The sequence below is a fragment of the Trachemys scripta genome, chromosome 2, assembly GCF_013100865.1.
Source record: "Trachemys scripta elegans isolate TJP31775 chromosome 2, CAS_Tse_1.0, whole genome shotgun sequence".
NCBI classification, from domain to species: domain Eukaryota; kingdom Metazoa; phylum Chordata; order Testudines; family Emydidae; genus Trachemys; species Trachemys scripta.
The window spans coordinates 2,633,916-2,652,892 of record NC_048299.1 but is presented as its reverse complement, the minus strand read 5'-3'; the positions used below and the strand labels follow the sequence as shown (position 1 = coordinate 2,652,892).

The 18,977-nt window shown below is 47.6% G+C and overlaps 1 protein-coding gene across 4 annotated transcripts in view; it reads right to left on the bottom strand.

Moving 5' to 3' along the window:
- Positions 1 to 498: 498 nt before the first annotated feature.
- Positions 499 to 18,977, bottom strand: part of CCM2 (CCM2 scaffold protein) — a 68,446-nt gene continuing 49,967 nt past the window's right edge. For all 4 annotated transcript variants that reach the window (XM_034759736.1, XM_034759737.1, XM_034759738.1 and 1 more), the window contains exons 5-10: positions 18,731 to 18,867; positions 17,226 to 17,361; positions 16,464 to 16,521; positions 15,060 to 15,198; positions 13,882 to 14,020; positions 499 to 1,283 (exon numbers count right to left, since the gene is read on the bottom strand). In XM_034759736.1, coding sequence (XP_034615627.1) covers positions 1,003 to 1,283; positions 13,882 to 14,020; positions 15,060 to 15,198; positions 16,464 to 16,521; positions 17,226 to 17,361; positions 18,731 to 18,867 — 890 coding nt within the window. In that variant the 3' untranslated portion in view covers positions 499 to 1,002. The remainder of the gene's footprint in view (positions 1,284 to 13,881; positions 14,021 to 15,059; positions 15,199 to 16,463; positions 16,522 to 17,225; positions 17,362 to 18,730; positions 18,868 to 18,977) is intronic.

Below are 18,977 nucleotides of genomic sequence, written 5' to 3'. Positions count from 1 at the left end.
TTGGAAACATGAATCCATGTAGCCCCAAGCCAGAGAGCACACAGAGCCACAACAGCAGCTCTCACCACACACACACACACACACACTCGCCCAACCAATGACTTTGCTAGAGGTAAAAATGTGGTTTCATCTCCTATTTCCCTCAGGTCCTAGGCTTTTCCTGAGCAAAGACTGCCAGCCATGCTGAATGGCAGGATTGGTTTTAGACCTAGACTGTCCACTAGGACAGCGCTAAATGCACCAACACTCATGCCCCACTCTGCACTATGGGCTGAATTTGAACCAGAGTGCTAGAGGCGAAAGGCCAAGGTTACCCACGCCAAGCAACTCCCCTCCTGCAAGGGGACAGCCCAGAGGTCACATTTGCAGAGTTCCCTCTGTGACCAATGAAGAGCAGCCCACGTTGGCCTTCACTACAAAACAATCATGTCAGTATCGCAGCAGACAGCCTTCAGGTTCGGATTAGAAATGTTTCGACAACACCAACGATAGGTTTAAATTATTCACATTGTGGTAAACTTCATTTAAAAAAAAATAGTCTGAGTTACAATAGGAATATCATGTGCAAAACTGTAAACCCGCCATCGGGTCCCAGTGAGCTGTTACTGCTCAATGCAAGTTTCTTGCCCCAGCTTCGTTGCATCACTCCAGAGCGACGACAGCAAAGAAAACACAAAACCAAAGAGAGTTCTAAGAAGTCAGAGGAAGGGACTCCGGTTCCATCTCTCAACCCGGGTTACTCTCACACAGCACGCTCATCTGCACGAAGACACACACATGCCTTCACAGTAAGAGGGCACCAGCCACCATCACAAAATGGGCACCAGTGAAGCCATTGACAAGGGGGGAAATAATCACATCCCAGCTCATCCTTGGAGCCTCTTTCAGACTGGAAGGTCAGGAAGACAGCAGCAAACGTTGCTGCAATCGCTACATGGGGGTGAAAGAATACAGCCCCTTTGAAAGGAGCTGTCTTCTCATCCTCCCTCCCACAGCAGTGTCTCATGATGAATCCTGGTCCATGCTGCATCCAAGAGCTTCAATGTCGTTGCTTATGTCAGAGATCATTCGGTCCCACTCGTCTCCCTCGGAAGGGGCAGACTGGTCATCCGAGCTCCCCGCAGCTCCATTCCCATTGGTCGTTGAATTGGAGGTAGTGCTCAGAGTCCGTCTGTACCTCCCGAAACTGTCTGTGATAATTCCCCGGCCATCCTTCACCCCGATGGTTTCTAGGAAGTTCTCAAAGTGTTGGCTGTCCTTTTCAGGAATGAACGGTCTAAGGCCTTCCCCAGGAAATAAACAAGGAGGAAAAATTAGTCATTTGACACATTTAGCATGACAACGTTACACTGATCAAGACTATATTCGTGATGTTCTTATCAGGGAGAGCTTTGCCCAAGTAAAGGCTTCAGGATTTGGTTGTAGGACACCAAGAAAGTCAAGATGCAGCAACTGAACTCATCCTGTCTCCTCTCCTCCAATATCGGAGGCTCAAATAGCCGAGTTTTCTGTTTTAACGAAAACTCCAGTCACCCAGGCTGCTAGTGACTGTGTGTGACGGTGTCACGTCACCTCCTGCACTACAGCAGCTTCCCCATCTCTAAAACGGGGTCGCTTTCTTACTTCACAAACGGGTGGTGACACTTAATTAGCTCATGTTAGTAAAGCTCAAGGAGATCCTCAGACGCAAGGGACCAGAGGAGTGTAGAGCACTACTGAGTTTAATTAAAAAAAAAAAAAAAAAGTCAAGAGCAACTGCTCTGTATCTATGAGACGATGTACTCCCAAGCCCACGCTCTTCAGTTCTGCACTGTCTGCAGGAGAAGGCTCCCCTTTCAGTGCTGCCACCTCCTGCGGGTTCAGAGGGAGGTACTCCAGCGCCAATTATTTCCACCTTTGTCCCCATGCAGCGATTAACCATCTCTCCCAGTCTGACCAGCAGGATTTAGAGTATCCCGTCCAAGAGAGAGCAGCTCTGACCCCTGGCCAGCTGAAGAACGCTTAACAGCATACCCCTGGTTATTGTTTAGACTGTATCGTGCCAGCCCCAAAGAGCTTACAATCTAGTTTGAAACCAGACACAACAAGCAAATGCAAGAAACAGGAGGCAGGGAGAGGGAGGAGAATACTAATGAGATTCGACAGACAAGGTGAGTAAGGTAGTATCTTTTACTGGACCAACGTCTGTTGGTGAAAGACAGAAGTTGGTCCGATAAAAGATATTACCTCACCAACCACGTCTGTCTAATATCCTGGGACCAACATTGTAAACTAATGAGATCATGCAGTTACATGCTGTAGGCTCATTAGGGGACAAACTTAATTGTTTTAAAGCAAAAATCAATTGTCTGAGAATGCCATTCAGCCTCTCCATCAGAGCTGATTTCTTGGTGGGTCTTCCAACCACGGCAATATATTCCTTCTGTATAAAAGGAGGTCCCACCCTTTGACAGGGTTCGGTATCGAGTCCAACCAGGACTCCATCCTAAGAGCCCTTCTATAATCACAGCTAGAGGACCTGAGACAAACAGGAACCAAAAGGCTGTTTAAAAGAGGATACAGAAAGCCAAGATCCCCCAAATCACTAATCAAACAGCCCAATTCAGCACTGACTCCGAGGCAGTCCCAGTGGCTCCAGTGGAGTTGCCATGGGGTAGAAGTCAGCACTGAACCAGGTCCATGCATTTTAAGACTATTTCCAAAGCAGTTTCCCCAGCCAGGACCAGAGTTCGGGGTTGTTTATTTCATAGACAAGAGTTAACAGCATCATCAACAGCCCGATCAGTGTGGGGGAATGCTCTGCTGTAGGCACTGCTGGAAGCAAATCTTGCAAGGAGGAACATATTGCTGAACTCCTGGGTCCTGGCAAGAGAAACCCCATTTTGTTCACCTGTGAGGCACGATCCTGCAGTAAACCTCCCAAGGAGCACGCTCGGGGCCTTAAGGCATCTCCGTAATTTGCAAGACTACTTGTGGATCCTGTGGAATGATTACAGGCCTCTGAGTTTTGTCTCCCTGTTGGAGGGGAATCTGGCAGATTACATAGAAAACAGTGGGGGTGGGGGGAAGGGGCGGGAGTAGACAGGCCTACTCATCACATACATACAGCCTCCCCACCCCCTCCAAAAAACTGCAATTTACAGATAAAAGCAAACAGCTCTGGCAGCCTCAGTACCTGTTTGTGCTTCTGAAGACTATTCACAGGAAAGAGATTTCACATTTTAGACGATTGCTGTGATTAGGTTAGGAGCAGAGAGGTTATTTTACCTCTGTATTTGGCACTGGTGCGACTGCAGCTGGAATAGTGTCCAGATCTGGTGTGCACAATTCAAGAAGGAGGTCGATAAATTGGAGAGGGGTCAGAGAAGAGAGACAAGATTGATTAAAGGATTGGAAAACCTGCCTTATATAGTGTTAGACTCAAAGAGCTCCATCTATTTAGCTCCACAAGGGGAAGGTTGAGGGGTGACTTGATCACAATCTGTAAGTATCTACATGGGGAACAAATATTTAATAATGGGCTCTTCAATAAATTAAATTAAATTAAATTAAATTAATGGAGATATCCTATCTCCTACAACTGGAAGGGACCTTGAAAGGTCATTGAGTCCAGCTCCCTGCCTTCACTAGCAGGACCAAGTACTGATTTTGCCCCAGATCCCTGAATGGCCCCCTCAAGGATTGAACTCACAACCCTGGGTTTAGCAGGCCAATGCTCAAACCACTGAACTATTTCCCCCCCTCCTCCCATCTAGCAGAGAAAGTTATAACAGTCCAATGGCTGGAAGTTGAAGCTAGACAAATTCACACCGGGGAGTAATTAACCATTGGAACATTTTACCAGAGGTTGTGGTAGATTCGCCATCACTGATCAGACTGGATGTATTTCTAAAAGCTCTGCTCTAGGAATGTCATGGGGAAGTTCTCTGGCCAGTGTTCTACAGAACGTCAGACTAGATGACCGTGATCTCGACCGGCCTTGGAATCTAGGAATGATCCTGCATTGATCCTTTTGGTAGAATCTGACTGTCAAGGCGAGGATCAAGAATCATACCCAAACGTCTCATGAAGAGTTAAGAACGGCCATACTGGGTCAGACCAATGGACCATCTAGTCCAGTATCCTGTCTTCTGACATGGCCAGTAGCAGAAGCTTCAGAGGGGGATGAACAAAAACAGGGCAATTATCGAGTGATCCATCCCATCATCCAGTCCCAACTTCTGGCAGCCAGATTTACAGACATTCAGATCATGGCGTTGCATCCCTGGCCATGCTAATGGACACTGATGGACCTATCCCACCATGAACTTATCTAAATCTTTTCTCAACCGAGTTATACACAACATTCCCTGGCAACGAGTGCCATAGATTGACTGTGTGCTGTATGAAGTACTTCCTTTTGTTTACTTTAAACCTGCTACCTATTAATTTCATTGGGTAATCCTGGTTCTTGTATTACTGGAAAGGATAAATAACACTTCCCTATTCACTTTTTCCACACTACTCGTGATTTTATACACCTCTATCACATCCCCCCTTAATTGTCTCTTTTCTAAGCTGAACAGTCCCAGTCTTATTACTCTCTCCTGATATGGAAACTGTTCCATACCCCTCATCGTTTTTGTTGACCTTATTTGCACTTTGTCCAATTCTAATATATCTCATTTCTCTCCATCATAGCAGCAGGTACATGGCACGACATCACCTAAAATATCTCCTCCTTAACACATTGGTAGGCTTAACTATCTTATTTCATAGAGTAGAATATTAGGGTTGGAAGGGACCTCAGGAGCTCATCTAGTTCAATCCCCTGCTTAAAGCAGGGCCAATCCCCAACTAAATCATCCCAGCCAGGGCTTTGTCAAGCCGGGCCTTAAAAAACTCTAAGGATGGAGATTCCACCACCTCCCTAGGGAACCCATTCCAGTGCTTCATCACCCTCCTGGTGAAATAGTGTTTCCTAATATCCAACCTAGACCTCCCCCACTGCAACTTGAGACCATTGCTCCTTATTCTGTCATCTGCCACCACTGAGAACAGTCTAGCTCCATCCTCCCAATCTATTAACGTAATCAATTATTATTCAACTATCTCTATTAAATATCTAATTTATGGAGATAATTATATCCAAACTGTAGGAAGCTTCTTGTTCTCCTTCACTTTGGCAGAGCAACAACAGGCAGTAGAGCGGTCTGATTTCCGGAGGGTTTTTGCATCAGCCTTGGCATGCACTGCCATGGAATACATGCCCTTCTCCTAAACTACCCCTCTACCCCGATAGAACACAACCCGATAGAACACGAATTTGGATATAACGCGGTAAAGCAGCGCTCTGGGGAGGCAGTGGGGCTGCATGCTCTGGCGGGTCAAAGCAAGTTCGATATAACGCGGTTTCACCTATAATGCGGTAAGATTTTTTGGCTCCCGAGGACAGCGTTATATCGGGGTAGAGGTGTATTAATGTTTTCCTTGTCGTTCTCAATGAGTCAGTATTGCACAGAGGAAATAACATGGCTCCCTCTGGTGGCCAACATAACACATTTGCAGTCCCCTGGATGTGGAAGGAACACCAGTCACGTTTGCTAACAATAATTCATTAAAAAGAGTGGAGATAAAGCCCAAAAGCCCAAAGGATTGCTCAGCACTGAGACACGTTGTGCAGCTTTACAGATCTTAATACGTTAACAGCATCAACATGCAGATTAAAGCACATCGAGGAAAAGGTTCCGAGCTACTTCTAGGAACATCTGTCACCGTTCACTTCCCCATTCCATGAGCGGGGCTGTTGTCTTGCAGTGGGGCTACAATACGGCCCTTATGCTTCCCACCAGGAGCCTAAGCATCGCTGCCCGTAAGACTGAGGCCACAGATGTCATTTTAAAGCAATGGAAATCAAGACTTGCAGAGGTGCTATGCTATACGTTAGGAACATGGGTTGTTTTTCTTTCAATAGCTCATTTAATGCAGGTAAAATTAAACCCATTCTAAAAACAGAACTTTCCTTACAATTCCCACTGTTCAGTGGGAGCAGAGTCCAATGGTGCATTGTTCAAATGGCAGGGTGGCAGCTTCCTGTCTGATTGTTAATTATTCTTTAAAACACTTCTTTGTAAGTGTTAGTATATAGGCTTATTTGCCAGCCTGAGATAGAATTTGGGGTTTGACGTTTTGATACTCTTATATCTTATACTAAGAAGCGTGAAGAACAATGAACAAAGACTGTGTGCTGCATTTCCCACAACCAGATGGGGCTTTTAGTACAATGGGAAAAGATAAGGGATACAGCTGAAGTGTTACTGGGCATGGTGGGAATGTAATATGAGCACACACTTGAAGACTGCCTCAACTCCTTATCTTTCTATCTGTGTGATGAGAACCAGAGGAGAGGGTGAAGGGAAGCCCTCTAACAGTAATTAGATGTAGGGATTAGAACCTTCTGACGCTGAAGGGGTCATTTAAATTAAGTCTGTTTAACCTAGCAGATAAAGGTCCTGCCTCCTAGCTCTGAGCAAAAGGGCCCAGCCCTGATCCTTTTCAAGTCAATGGGAACAGCAGCAGGCGTGTGGAGTTCCAATCCTACTGGTGTCATACCTTGTTACAAGGCTGTCTCTCTCTCCCTAACCCTGCTGTCATACCATAGGAAGGAAGATCCAGTGGATTGGGCAGTAGCCTAGGGCTTTGATGACCTAGGTTCCATTCCCTGCTCTGACACAGACTTCTTAAGTGACCATGGGCAAGCCACTTAGGCACTTAAATACCTTTTGAGGATCTGGGCCTAACTCCCACCGATTTCAACAGGAGTCAGGGGCCTAAATACCAGAGAGGATCTGGCCTTTAGCATCTCTGTTCTCAGTTCCCCGTCTGAACAACGGGTAGTAGCACTGCCCTGCCTCATGGGGGATGTGAGGGTAAGTATGTTAAACATTGTAAGGCCCAGATACCATGGTCATGTGGGCCATACAAAAACCTCAGGTAGATCAATCACTACATTTTCAGCACAGGGCTCAGACCTGAAGCCCATACTCATTTTAGTCCCACTGATATTAAATTAACCCACAAGGGAATATTATACCCTCTTCAGCAGCTGGCCTGTTTCGAACCAACCCACAGACCACTTCTGGCAATCCGTCCCCAGACTGTCTGGAACGCCTCAGGAATCTTTACTGCCTTTATCTATAGGGGCGTTCATGCTACATTCAAGGAATTCAGTGGAATATACAGTGGCCTGCCAGTCCCCACCCACTCCCATTTTCATTGGTGCTGGGTATTCAGAACATATCTAGTAATTTGTAATCATGTTGATAGAGTAATTCTTGCCATTTTTCTGGCAAAGAAAAGAGACCTCCAAAACAAAGACAGACCTCCAACGGAATATTTCCCACGGGGGATTGGACCGGTAATGAGCTAGAGAGCATTTCACCAGTTTGACTCTGACCTAGATCAGTAGTAGCTTAAGTCATTACCATCCAGGGCTGTTCAGTGGGCTGCATGAGGGGTATCAGTCCAGAAAACGGGCATCCACATCACACCACCACCACTGGCCTACCTTCGTCCTCTTGCTGGGCACGTTTCAGAGAAGCCAAAGGTTAAAATGGCTTTTGGAAACTGAACTGTCCCGTCTGTAGAGATCAGAATTGAGGCACTTTGGTAGGCAGCATGAGTGAAGCGGCCACTTCCTGCTGTTCCAGTTCTGTGGTTTGATCTACCAGACACTTTTTATGACCTCTAAATTCATTCATAAAACATACATCTCACCTACACGAAACAACACAACTAAAGAGAGCTCAGGCACACAACGAAGGGGTATCTAGTAAAGGCTATGGTGAAGGGATAGTCTTCAACGATCCAAGTATGCAGCTGGTGGTAGCTGCTTGTCTCGCGATCACATTTTTATGTGGCCAAACTGTTCTTTCCAACTCCTTGTTTGCACAACAAAATGTTTTATAACATTCAGGCCCCAGTAGTACTCAGATAGCGACAGCAAGCAGGACCTGGCCTACAGCGATGCTGTCCAAACAATAGCACTCCCAAAGTTGTAGAGGACAAGGACTTTCTCCAGTCAATAGGTTTGCTAACATCCAAGTTAAATGCAAATGAGTTGCAAACATTGATTAAACAGAGGCAAGAGGTGCTGGGGATTAGGAGTCAAACCCCATTATTTTTTCTAATGGTCTTCATTTCTGGGCACGTTAAGGACAAAGGTAACAGGAGCCACTTGAAATGAGGTTGGAACCCAGCAAGAGAGAACAAATGTCACCCCTCTTGCTCAGGTGTACTAGGCATTGAATTCCTGTACATTTATCCTCCAAATCTGACCCATTTTAATGTATTTGTTTTTATTTATAATGCCGATAAGCCCAGATCCTCAAAAGGTCCTTGGGCTCTAAACATCCCTGGAGCCTAGGATAAGTGTCTTTGCACAGGGTTAGAAACAGTGTCACATAATACACTGAACCAACAGCTGCTCCTCATCTCAGACCCAGAAAATAGCTATTCAGAGGTGGACTAGAGACCCAAACACCAGTCCTTTTGTGCCCTTCCAAACCCAAAAGCTGGGCAAAGAGATGGGCTTTGCAGAATCTACAAATTAAGGCTATGTCAGATGTTGGGGGGGGGAGAGAAAGTTACTTACCTTATAGTAACTGGAGGGTCTTCAAAATGTGTGGTTCCTATCTGTATTCCACTGAGTACACATGTGCCCAGAGCTGGAGGATTTTGAAAGCAGCATCCACTGGTTCACATGTGCACCCTGGCTCACCTCACGCCTCTGACCAGGGAGATAAAAGGGCAGGGTGGACCGACTGTCTCCCCAGTTTCTTCTTTACCATGAATCAGGGAAGATCCAAAACAGGGGGGAAGCAGGGTGGGTAGTGGAATACACACAGGGACCACATATCTCGAAGAACTTCCAGTTACAATAAGGTAAACTAAGGTCAATTGCAAGTTTAAACTAGTTTAAATGGTGAATTCTCTGTCACTTGAAGTCTTTAAACCATGATCTGAGGACTTCAGTAACTCACCTAGAGGTTAGGGGTCTATTACAGGGGTGGGTGAGGTTCTGTGGACTGCAATGTGCAGTTCCCTCCACCTCTCCTCATAAGTCATGTGCTCCAGCTCCCTAATCAGTTTTGTTGCCCTCCGCTGGACTCTTTCCAATTTTTCCACATCCTTCTTGTAGTCCGGGGGGAGGGGGGCGCAAAACTGGACACAGTACTCCAGATGAGGCCTCACCAATGCCAAATAGAGGGGAGTGATCATGTCCCTCGATCTGCCGGCAATGCTCCTACTTATGCAGCCCAAAATGCCGTTAGCCTTTTTGTCAACAAGGGCACACTGTTGACTCATATCCAGCTTCTCGTCCACTGTAACCCCTAGGTCCTTTTCTGCAGCACTGCTGCCTAGCCACTCGGTCCCTAGTCTGAAGCAGTGCAAGGGATTCTTCCGTCCTAAGTGCAGGATTCTGCACTTGAGGTTCAACAAGGACATCAGGTTTTTTTTGGCCCAATCCTTTACTTTGTCTAGGTCCCTCTGTATGCTGTCCCTACCCTCCAGTGTATCTACCACTCCTCCCAGTTTAGTGTCATCTGCAAACTTGCTGCAGGTGCAGTCCATGCCATCCTCCAGATCATTAATGAAGATATTGAACAAAACTGGCCTCAGGACCAACCCTCGGGGCACTCCGCAAGATACCAGCTGCCAACTAGACATGGAGCCTTTGATCACTACCCATTGAGCCCGATGATCTAGCCAGTTTTCTATCCACCTTATAGTCCATTCATCCAGCCCATACTTCTTTAACTTGCTGGCAAGAATACTGTGGGAGACCGTATCAAAAGCTTTGCTAAAGTCAAGGAACAACATGTCCACTGCTTTCCCCTCATCCACAGAGCCAGTTATCTCCTCATAGAAGGCAATTAGGTTAATCAGGCATGACTTGCCCTTGGTGAATCCATGCTGACTGTTCCTGATCACTTTCCTCTCCTCCAAGTGCTTCAGAATTGATTCCTTGAGGACTTGCTCCATGATTTTTCCAGGGACTGAGGTGAGGCTGACTGGCCTGTAGTTCCCCGGATCCTCCTCCTTCCCTTTTTTAAAGATGGGAACTACATTAGCTTTTTTCCAGTCATCCGGGACCTCCCCCGATCGCCATGAGTTCTCAAAGATAACGGCCAATGGCTCTGCAGTCACATCCGCCAACTTCTTTAGCACCCTCAGATGCAGCGCATCTGGCCCCATGGACTTGTGCTTGTCCAGCTTTTCTAAATAGTTCTGAACTACTTCTTTCTCCACAGAGGGCTGGTCACCTCCCCCTTCATACTGTGCTGCCAGTCTGGGACCAACCAACACTGCTTTCAAAATTCTCCAGCCTCGGGTGCACGGAGCAAATGTGTACTCACCATGGAGAACGTGTAGGGACCAGCACTTGAAAAAGGGAGCGTTCAGCTACATAGAGTTTAGAGCCAGAAGGGACTGCTGGATCACCTAGCCTGACCTCCTGTATTGACTGCCCCTCACACAACTCTCTGCCGGCAGCTCGTCTACCGAACTCGTCTACCGAGGGGCTCCCACTTCTGCACCTCCACTGACTGCAGCTGGGTCAGTATCAGTCTCAGACAAACATGACCCAACCTGCTCAGGGCTTTATGGGTCAAAACTCTTTCCCCATCTGTGACGTTATTGACATGAACTGGGACCATATAGATCATTGTTGCAACCAAGGTCCTGTAGTGGCACCAAATCTTTTATAAAAGGAGGTCAAATAAGGTGTCTAAGACAAGGTTATGGTTTGCTGGTTATGATTATGCTGTCTGTATGTGTGTATCATTTTTGTAGTTGAAGTTATTAATATTGGCTCTATACGGTCTGTATTTCAAACGTATGCTATGCTTCTGGATGACACCAGACAAGTTGGTGTCAGCACCGTCTAGCCTGCTTAATGGCCCATTAAGGACCATCAGCTATACAACTTACCCATTGAGAGAAGGCAGATACGCCTTGTAACTCAGCAAGGCATGCAGAGACATGCCTATGGACAGGACTCTGAGGTTTTTCCATGCCATGTGCTGGACAGTTTGCTTTGGGACAAAGAAAGCAGAGACCACATGGCAAGAGACTATAAAAAGCTGCTGCTGCTCCTCCATCTTGTCTTCAATCCTGCTTCTTACCTCTGGAGGGACTTTGCTACAAATGGAAGCTCTACACAAAGGACTGAGGAACCATCCCAGCTGGGGATATAATCCAGAGACTTGAGTTGAACCTGCAGTTTATTCTATCACTGCTACAAGACTGAACTAAGAACTTTGCCATTACTGGATGTCATTGATTCCATTTAACCAATTCCAGCTCTCATCTTTTTCCTTTTATGAATAAACCTTTAGATTTTAGATTCTAAAGGATTGGCAACAGTGTGATTTGTGGGTAAGATCTGATTTGTATATTGACCTGGGTCTGGGGCTTGGTCCTTTGGGATCAAGAGAACCTTTTTTCTTTTCCTGGGGTATTGGTTTTCATAACCATNCTTGATCCCAAAGGACCAAGCCCCAGACCCAGGTCAATATACAAATCAGATCTTACCCACAAATCACACTGTTGCCAATCCTTTAGAATCTAAAATCTAAAGGATTGGCAACAGTGTGATTTGTGGGTAAGATCTGATTTGTATATTGACCTGGGTCTGGGGCTTGGTCCTTTGGGATCAAGAGAACCTTTTTTCTTTTCCTGGGGTATTGGTTTTCATAACCATTTGTCCCCATAACGAGTGGCACTGGTGGTGATACTGGGAAACTGGAGTGTCTCAGGGAATTGCTTGTCTGACTTGTGGTTAGCCAGTGGGGTGAGACCGAAGTCCTCTCTGTTGGGCTGGTTTGGTGCCGTAGAGGTGGAAAAACCCCAGCCTTGGGCTGTAACTGCCCTGCTTTAAGCAATTTGTCCTAAATTGGCACTCTCTGTTGGGTCCCACCAGAACCAGCATCGTTACACCATCAACCTCCACCTGGAACTCAGCAGGCAGCCAGTGTGGATCCCAGACCGCTGGTGTCTTGGGCTCTCCAAAGATACATGGCTGGATAAGCTGCTGCTGAACTCTGCGCCAGCTTCAGTTTCCAGATGGATTTAAAGGCACAGACCCACATAGAGGCAGGGCAAAGTCCTTGGAGTCTAAATATCTACTTTAACAAAATACCTTCTTCCCACTACCAAGACATTTTTAGATGCTATTTGTGTTGGACCAATGGGAGGGAGGTTATGCTCTTTCACTTCCTCTGTTTGTTCATTAGCAGAACCAATGTTATTCCTAGAGCTACGCAGACATTAATGAAAACGACGCACACTAAGGTGACAAGGACATGACGTGGCCCAGACGGTCTCAAAGGGCTCTGTCAGGTTAACAAGGCATTTTTAAAAACAAGGAGACAGATCTTCAGCTGATGTCACTGGAGCCTTATTCCACCGATTTTAATGACGCTAAGGCAGGGGTTCTCAAACTGGGGGTTGGGACCCCTCAGGGGGTTGTGAGGTTATTACATGGGGGGGTCGCGAGCTGTCAGCCTCCACCTCAAACCCCACTTTGCCTCCAGCATTTATAATGGTGTTAAATATATATTAAAAAAGTTTTTCATTTACGGTGGGGGGGGTGCACTCAGAGGCTTGCTGTGTGAAAGGGGTCACCAGTGCAAAAGTTTGAGAACCACTGCGCTAAGGCAATCTTCAGCAGCTGAGGAAGGACCCTAAATGTCCGATTATTACCACTCTCTTGGACTATTAACATTGAAAACAAATTGACAATGCGGTTTGCTATTCGTTATTTAGTTTTGCATTTCTTTTAGCGTGGCTAATGAACTCAGTAGTCCGTTCACTTTCCAGTGAAGGATGGTGCGGTGTTTCGGTTGAAGACAACGCAAGGGGCGGTCTGAATCACTCTATGTGCATCCGAAGAAGTGGGCTGTAGTCCACGAAAGCTTATGCTCTAATAAATGTGTTAGTCTCTAAGGTGCCACAAGTACTCCTGTTCTTTTTGCGGATACAGACTAACACAGCTGCTACTCTGAAACCTTTCCAATGGAATTTTACAAACATTTCCCAGAAACATTGCCCTGGATCCATTCCCAAGGCATCGCTTTAATAGGGACAGGCTGATCTGCAGGGGGCCCTACTGCCCTCGACAGAATCGCATCGGACCTGTTCAAACGTGTGTCATAGGCCCTGTACTACTACCAGCAAAACAGCCCACCCATCGTTCACATGGTCGAGACCTGTACTTTGGAGCAGGAGGAACTAAGCTTGGTCACCACTTTTTCAGAGAACTGCTGGGGGGCCAGCGTGTGCAGCACAGGATCATCGCCAGCTGCCTACAGACTCCTCCCATTGCACTTCTGATCAATGGGGAAAGCAAGAGAAAGACAAGTTCACATTGGACTTTGAAGACTACTGAGGTCAGTGAACATTACTAAACCAAAGTGAGCAAGAACCACAAAGCATTTGCAGCTTTACTGTATAGTTTGGCACATCAAACCCGAGCCTTGGGAGAAGGAAGGTTGTATCTTCCAGAATCCACCCCTCTAGGATCCTGCATCCGATCAAACTATACTTCTCAGAAGGTCTGAGCACGATTCCCTTGGGCTTGACAGCAACACCAGAAGCAACTTGCCCCAAGAGGCTCAGGATGAGAGAGTCTGATCCCCCATATGCATCCAAAGAAGTGGGCTGTAGCCCACGAAAGCTTATGCTCAAATAAATTTGTTAGTCTCTAAGGTGCCACAAGGACTCCTGTTCTTTTTGCGGATACAGACTAATACAGCTGCTACTCGGATCCCCCACAGGCCAGCTTTCCTCTCCCTCCCAGGTCTGTTATCTTGATGTTACTCCAGCTTAGCTGAAACTTACCTAGTAACAGGAATTTCCTACTGTCCCCATAGAGCTGTCTCAGGTTGATGCAGAATTCGTGTATTGAAGCCCCATTGCGATATTCGTGCAGGAGCATTGCAAACTGCTGGATCTCTTGGGAAGAGAGTTTGGTTCTTAGCTAAGGAGAAGAAGCACAAGGCACGATTTGACCTTATTTTTAATAGTGGAGAAGCCGTGGCTAGTGAGGAACAACATTCAATGGGCTCTGTTAAAAACAGCAAGTAAGGGTCACTTAGTGGTGGACAAAGCAGGGACTGACACCCCCCCTAACATAAACTGACTGTTTAATCACATTAACGACTCAGCCCATGTCGTTGTTGGCGAAGGGAGACAATATTGTAAGAAATCCACCCTCTAGAGGCACGGGTTAACCTAGAAATGCTGCTCCATCTTACGGAGCTCAAGCTAATGAGTGTCTAGGCTGACTATAAGTGGGTGTTTAAGAAACAGGAGCTGAGGCCCATGTAGCAGGGTGGAGTCTTGAGACTTTGCCCATCAGTCTTTGCAAAGCCACCAATATCCCTCTGACGTCACCAAAACCCAGCAGAAACAGCCCTCGGGCACCCACCTTCCCAAACAAACACCAAAGTCCTCTGGCTGACAGCAGAGTTCTCCTACACGCTCTGCTCAGTGCATCCCCCAGAAAGGACAGGGCAGCTGCAGGCCATGGCGATAGCCAGATGCACTCCAGAGGAATCAGCTCGAGTAATACCATAGGCAACCGCAGCCAGGAGCTACACTCCGAGCGTCAATCACCTGGTGTGTACAGGTACTAACAGCAATTCCTATTTTGCAAACGGTACCTTGTTTGTAGGTGAAAAACCCACTGCTCACAAAGGGACTCTCAGAAAGGAGGCAACCGATTAATACGCTTTGTTTAAATCCTTCTTAGATTATTTCTAACCCTATTAATTCAGTGACCAACTTCAGCGATTGCTCCTACAATTGTGCTCCAAATGTCAATTTAATAGCGGTGCTGTGTTTCTGACCCGCTGTCAGAGCTTGCCGTGGGGTTCTGACTCCATGCTCAGGGCACAACTGCATTCCCAAGAATGCTGGCCTGGCTGACACTACCGTAAAGCGATCATGTCACCTTGCACGCACGGCCACTCTGCTACGAACAGATAGCGCCTGGCCTCTGATGCAGACATTCCTACCGTCATCATGTAGTCCTGGAGCAGCTCCGTTGCCGTGGTGCTCAGCTCGCTTTCACTGACCGTCTTAACGTGGGGCGACTGAGGCGTTGAGAAGGAAGAGGGCGAGTTGCCGCCTGTATCCAAAGATTCCGGAAAGGAGCTGAAATGCAATGGATCTGTGAGCCACCTTGAGAGCTCCATTACTGTCACCCCAGGACACCCTCCCAGTGTGTCTCTGCTAAACTCATTTTAGCTGAGGCCGTCTTCTTGTATCGGAAGGATCCTGGGGACTTGGATAAGGTGTTAGGACCCCACCAAATTTAGCCAGCTCAGAGGGAAGAGTTGTCTCATAACTCTTGTACTCAACCGCTACATGGGAGGGAAGCATATTCTATGGCAGAGGTGGGCAAACTACGGCCTGTGGGACCGTCCTGCCCAGCCCTTGAGCTCCCAGCCGGGGAGGCTAGCCCCTGGCCCCTCCCTGGCAGCCTCAGCTCACTGTGCTACCAGTGCTCTGGGCAGCGGGACTGCGAGCTCCTGCCGGGCAGCACGGCTGTGAGAGTCGCCAGGGTGCAGTGTATTAAATTTCTCCCTGTAGGAATGTGCTACTTACAGAGCACCAGGAAAGACAGCCATAAATAGTACACCGTAAGTAGCACATTCCTACGGGGAGCAAGTTAATACACTACACCTGGCTAGGGAAGGCTGTGCCTCCCCAAACAGCCTGGCCCCTACCCCCTACCTGCCCCCTTCCACTTCCCGCCCCCTGACTGTCCCCCTCAGAACCCTCAACCCATTCAACCCCCCCCTTCTCCTTGTCCCGTGACCACCACCCCCGGGACCCCACCCCCATCCAATCCCCTTGCTCCCTGTCCCCTGACTGCTCCATCCCCTATCCACACCCCTGTCCCCTGACAGGCCCCCCGGGACCCCAACCCCTATCCAACTGCCCCTGTTCCCTGTCCCCTGACTGCCCCCCAGGACCCCTGCCCCTTATCCAACCCCCCTGCTCCCCGCCCCCTTACCATGCCACTCAGAGCACCAGGACTGGCAGCCGTAAGTAGTACACTGTAAGTAGCACATTCCTACAGGGAGCAATTTAATACACTACACCAACCCTCCATACGCTTTCGGAACCACGATGTGGCCCTCAGGCCAAAAAGTTTGCCCACCCCTGTTCTATGGACTTCTCTGGAATACTGTACTAAATGTAGCTACAAAGCAAGGGAATTTGAGCAGGCAGGGATGGAGGGCTATGTAGACAGCAATATCACTGTCGAGTGTTCCAGCTGTCATTATCAAAAGACATTCAGCGTGTGTATTGTGAAAGTTCCCCCTTTTAGACTGTAAACCCCATGTCAGGGCTACATATATCATCCATCTAAGCCAAACCACCCCCTTCCCGAATGCGTACGATCAACTTACAAAGTGCTTGCTTCTGTTTCGTAAGATTCTTTAATGTCCACTTTTGTTGAAGAGTCATCTGCAAGGAAGATATTCCAGTCAAGCGATTTATTGTCACAAATGCTGTCTATTTCCTAACCTGCTGGTCATGGACACGCGTCGTTCCAATCTGAGTGTCCAGGGCTAGAGTATGAAAAATAAGACGTACGGGACAGGGGTCGGGGGGGAGTCTTCTATCGCTTAAACAGTATCAGGAGGCCAAGAGCAGAATAATGCTGAATTGCAAAACACCACTTTAATAAACTGCCTCCACTGATTAAAAAGGAAACAAAATACAGAACGTCTGTGGACAGGTGCGGGACAGCTACCATGTTCCAATCTCCTACGGCCTTGCTTGCCCCATAGCTATGGGAAAGGGACAGCTCCAAATGATGATAATCAGGGAGGAGACAGTTCTTTGGGCCATTCAACTCCACACAAAGGCTAGATCAGGGCCGCAGCTGTCACGAAGCTGGTGGCATTTGAGATGCATCGCCCACTCGCAGTTCACAATACATTTAGTAGTAAGACAGGGCCCCAGGAAGGCCTACGGTTATTAAGACCTGGGCCTCTGTTTGGATCCAGTTTCTCCATCATAGAACCAGGAGCGTGAATGGGGAAGGGAAGCACAAGGTATTGCTACACCCAAGTGCTGCGGTTCGTAGGAGAGCCGGAGGCAGAGCAAGCCTGGGTCGTAAGGGGAGGATTCTTCCTAAGAGTGAAAGGAAACGGCACTTGACATACCACTGTGTAGGGACATATGGCGCGTTGGTGTGGAGGCCCCATCAAATATTGCTCTATCTAAGAAGTCTATTGTGGACTCAGTGTAAACGATCTGGAAGACTTGGCTGAGAAGTGAGCAGAGTTCCTCTGCAGTTACCTGGGGAGGGAGAAAAAGAAGCGTCAGTCAGGGAGGTTATGGTGCAAGATGCCTTCAAAAGAGACAGCACGTGCTCCTATTCATCCCCCAAAGGATCTGCACCACAGGGCACACTCAGACGCATCACCACCGGTATTTATAAGGGCACGACATCACCATTAACTAGAGAGAACCCCATGGTTCCGGAACTGGGGGTGCTTCCTACCACAGCCACCGGACTGACTCCTCAGGACACTGCAGACCCGAGGCGCCTGTTCAGGGGATTTCAGTACCTGTGCTAGTAAAAAGGCTTGGTAAAGAAGAAACCCTGGAACATGAGCACAGCCCAGTTCTGTTATTTTATACCCCAGGGTGGTCTCCAATCCATAAAGACTGACAGATTTCATGCAACCCAGATACACTCATCATCTTTGTTTCACAGATCTAACCTGAGGCTATTTGATGATAGGAATGTGGGGTATACTGAAAACAAAATCTGAATAGTCAAGTACCCCTGAGTAAGTACCTCATGGTCTTATTTCTAGAACCTTGTTCTACTCTCCCGCTCAGCCCACTGGGTTTGCAGCTACCTTGCCACATCTGTAGACTGTAAACGTTGGAGGGCAGCAACCTGTGCCCCTCTGCACGGCCCTAGCACCCCTTCGGGAGCTGTACAAATAACAGAGTTTAAGACAAAGGAGGGCAAAGCCTCTGCCCTTGAGGGAGTGGATTTATGTGGTGGCTGTTGCTCCCCCTCTCTTTTCCCTGGGCAGGAGGAGCTTACGAGGGAACCACCTCCCGGAGTATCGTTACGCCCCGTAGCAGCACGCTCAGAAGCGCTGCAAGGGTGCAGTAGCCAAGCAGTGGCTTTCCCAGATTCCTGACGGCAGACGTGGGAGCTGGGCAGCAGACAGCGTCTGCTAGAAAGAGCTGTTCTCTAGCGCATTTGAATTAGATTGTGAAGCTTGAGATGGGGACCATATTTCTTTATTTGTACTGTGCCTAACACACTGCTGAAGCCTTAATAATTCATTGAATAAGTATGTTGTATACTGTTCTTGCCTGCCAAGCTTACCCATCTCAAGTTACTACAGGAGCACCTTATAGTTCGCATCGGGATGGATTCTGATCTCATGTTATACTGCATAGCCTGGAGCAACTCCTGTGAAGTCAGTGGAGTAACTACAGCTTTGTGTGTAAGTAACGGAGGGCCGGAGCAAGCTATTTCTTTACACAGAATAATCCCATGCAGCCTTCCTGCCACTCCATTTCACAGGTAGCAGCATCATTGCAAACCAAAGAGCTGTTGTTCCATGGGATCTTGACTGAAGTTACAAGATCAGGACACAAAATTAAGACCATCTGGAGCTACAAGGTAATTAAGTCTTACTTTGTTCTCTGTAGCCAGGACCACCAAACAACAAGCTTCGACAGGTACCACGCCACTCTCGGACAGCGAGCCTGAAGTAAGTGCTTTGGAGCTCTCTGCACAAAGACTCTGGCTTGGGGAAATCCCAGGGTCCTGAGCTGAGAGACAGAGACACTATTAATGAATAGTGAAAGGAAAGGAGAGGCGGGGATATGGAAGTGATTAACTCACTGATGCAGACCTAGGCATTGCAAGTGGCCAGCTGCCA